At 40.6% G+C, this 1,908-nt stretch overlaps 1 protein-coding gene across 4 annotated transcripts in view; it reads right to left on the bottom strand.

Moving 5' to 3' along the window:
* Positions 1 to 1,908, bottom strand: part of LOC106871631 (phospholipase A and acyltransferase 4) — a 13,746-nt gene that overhangs the window by 7,060 nt on the left and 4,778 nt on the right. The window contains exon 3 of one of the 4 annotated variants that reach the window (XR_008266838.1): positions 980 to 1,242. The exons of 2 other annotated variants lie outside the window; for them this stretch is intronic. Coding sequence is in view for 1 of the 2 variants with exons in the window: in XM_052976980.1 (XP_052832940.1) it covers positions 1,020 to 1,242 (223 nt within the window). In the remaining variant the exon portion in view is untranslated. Of the gene's footprint in view, positions 1 to 925; positions 1,243 to 1,908 lie in introns of those variants that run through there. One more of the 4 variants, XM_052976980.1, reaches the window with a different exon arrangement.

Genomic DNA, 1,908 nt, shown 5'->3' on the forward strand with positions numbered 1-1,908 from the left:
ATACATTTAAGGATCACTCTATTGGTTACGATGACAAGGGTCCCAGCTAATACAATCAACAGAACAGCTTGCTAGTGAAATTAACGTGTAAGTGGCTGAGCATTCCACAGACACGTGTACCCTTAATGTACTTCTCTGGGAGATTCAGCATGACACAGAAAGTGACAAGGCTGGCCCTTTGAAATAAAGGCACTATTCATTTTTGCCAGCTGAGTGGACTGGAGCAATGTGAAATAAAGTGTCTTGCTCAAGGACACAACATACATTCATTGGTATCTAATTGCTGGAAATTTAACCGTACTCCTTTATATTGAGTGCTTACTTGATATCTACCAGGGTTTTTAATCCCATTATATATATATATAAAGTTGTAGTATATTGTCAACTTAATGTGACAATCCCAATAAGGGAATACACTACTGCTGTTTAGCCCTAGGAAGCTGGACCGCTTCCTGTCGGCCTTGACACAATTACTGTGTCCTTAAGTTTGTGAAGGGGAGACAAGCTCCCCCACCCAGCCTAGCCAGCATTCAGGGACATGTTTCTGAGTCTTTGCTCGTCATCAGCCTGAAGTAGCTTGCCAGTAATTGTGTCAAGGCCGACAGGAAACGGTCCAGCTTCCTAGGGCTAAACAGCAGTAGTGTAAAAAGAAACGCACGCGCGCACACACCCACACACACACACACACATGCATATGTATCATTGTGGTTGTGATTGTTCTCCATCAGCATTTGACAACTGGTGTTGGTGTGTTTATATCTCCATCACATAGCAGTTCAGCAAAAGAGACTGATAGAATAGGTACCAGGCTTCAAAAAGAAAAGAAATAAGTCCTGGTGTTCATTTGTTTGGGTAAAATTCTTCACAGTGGTGCCCCAGCATGGCCATAGTCTAATGTCTAAAACAAGTAAAAAAGATAAAAGACTGAAATTTTATATGTGTGTATATATGATAGACTGCATGCAGAGTTGTTCAATACCAGGTTTATCAAGAGGATGAAGAGGTGGGTTTCTGTTTTTTTATCTTAGCTCGACATAAGTTTCACTATCATCTTCTATGGCTGCTGAAATTTCTGGATCTGGATTCAAGCATTCATAATGTTCTTCAGAGTTTTGCTGTTGGAAATGTAATCCTTGTCCAGGTGCATTGATATAAATTGAGTTGGTCTTTTGCATGGAGGAGGAAGTGACTTGAGGTTCTGACATATTACCTTTGCCTTTGTTGTTTCCAAGCATCTTAGACCTGCAATAGACATGTATAAGTATATGTATACATCTATCTATCTATCTATCTAATCACCATCATCATCATTGACATTTAACATCTGCTTTCCAGGACTGATAAGCCAGGAGGCTGCACCAGGCTCTAATCTGATTTGGCAAAGTTACTACAGCTGAATGCTCTTTCTAACACCAACCACTGTGAGAGTGCACTGGGTGCTTTTTACATGCCACTGACATGGGTTCCTGTCAGGCAGCTCTGGCATCAGCCATGCTAAAATGGTGCTTTTACATGCCACCAGCACCAGAGCCAGCCAGGCGGTACTGGCTATATATATATGTGTGTGTGTGTGTGTGTGTGTGTGTGTGTATCCCAGCAACACACTGTGTCCTTGAGCAAGACACTTTATTTCACATTGCACCAGTCCAATCTTCTGGCAAAAACAAGTAGTACCTATATTTCAAAGTGCTAACCTTGTCACACACTGTGTCATGCTGAATCTCCCTCAGAAGTACATTAAGGGTATACGTGTCTGTGGAGTACTCAGCCAGTTGCACGTTAATTTCACAAGCAAGCTGTTCTGTCAATCATATCAGCTGGGATCCTTGTCATAATTGACACAGTGCTCATTTTTCATATATATATATATTTATATATGTATATATATATATATATATACATATATAT

Source organism: Octopus bimaculoides, chromosome 26 (genome assembly GCF_001194135.2).
Source record: "Octopus bimaculoides isolate UCB-OBI-ISO-001 chromosome 26, ASM119413v2, whole genome shotgun sequence".
In the NCBI taxonomy this organism is placed as follows: Eukaryota; Metazoa; Mollusca; class Cephalopoda; order Octopoda; family Octopodidae; genus Octopus; species Octopus bimaculoides.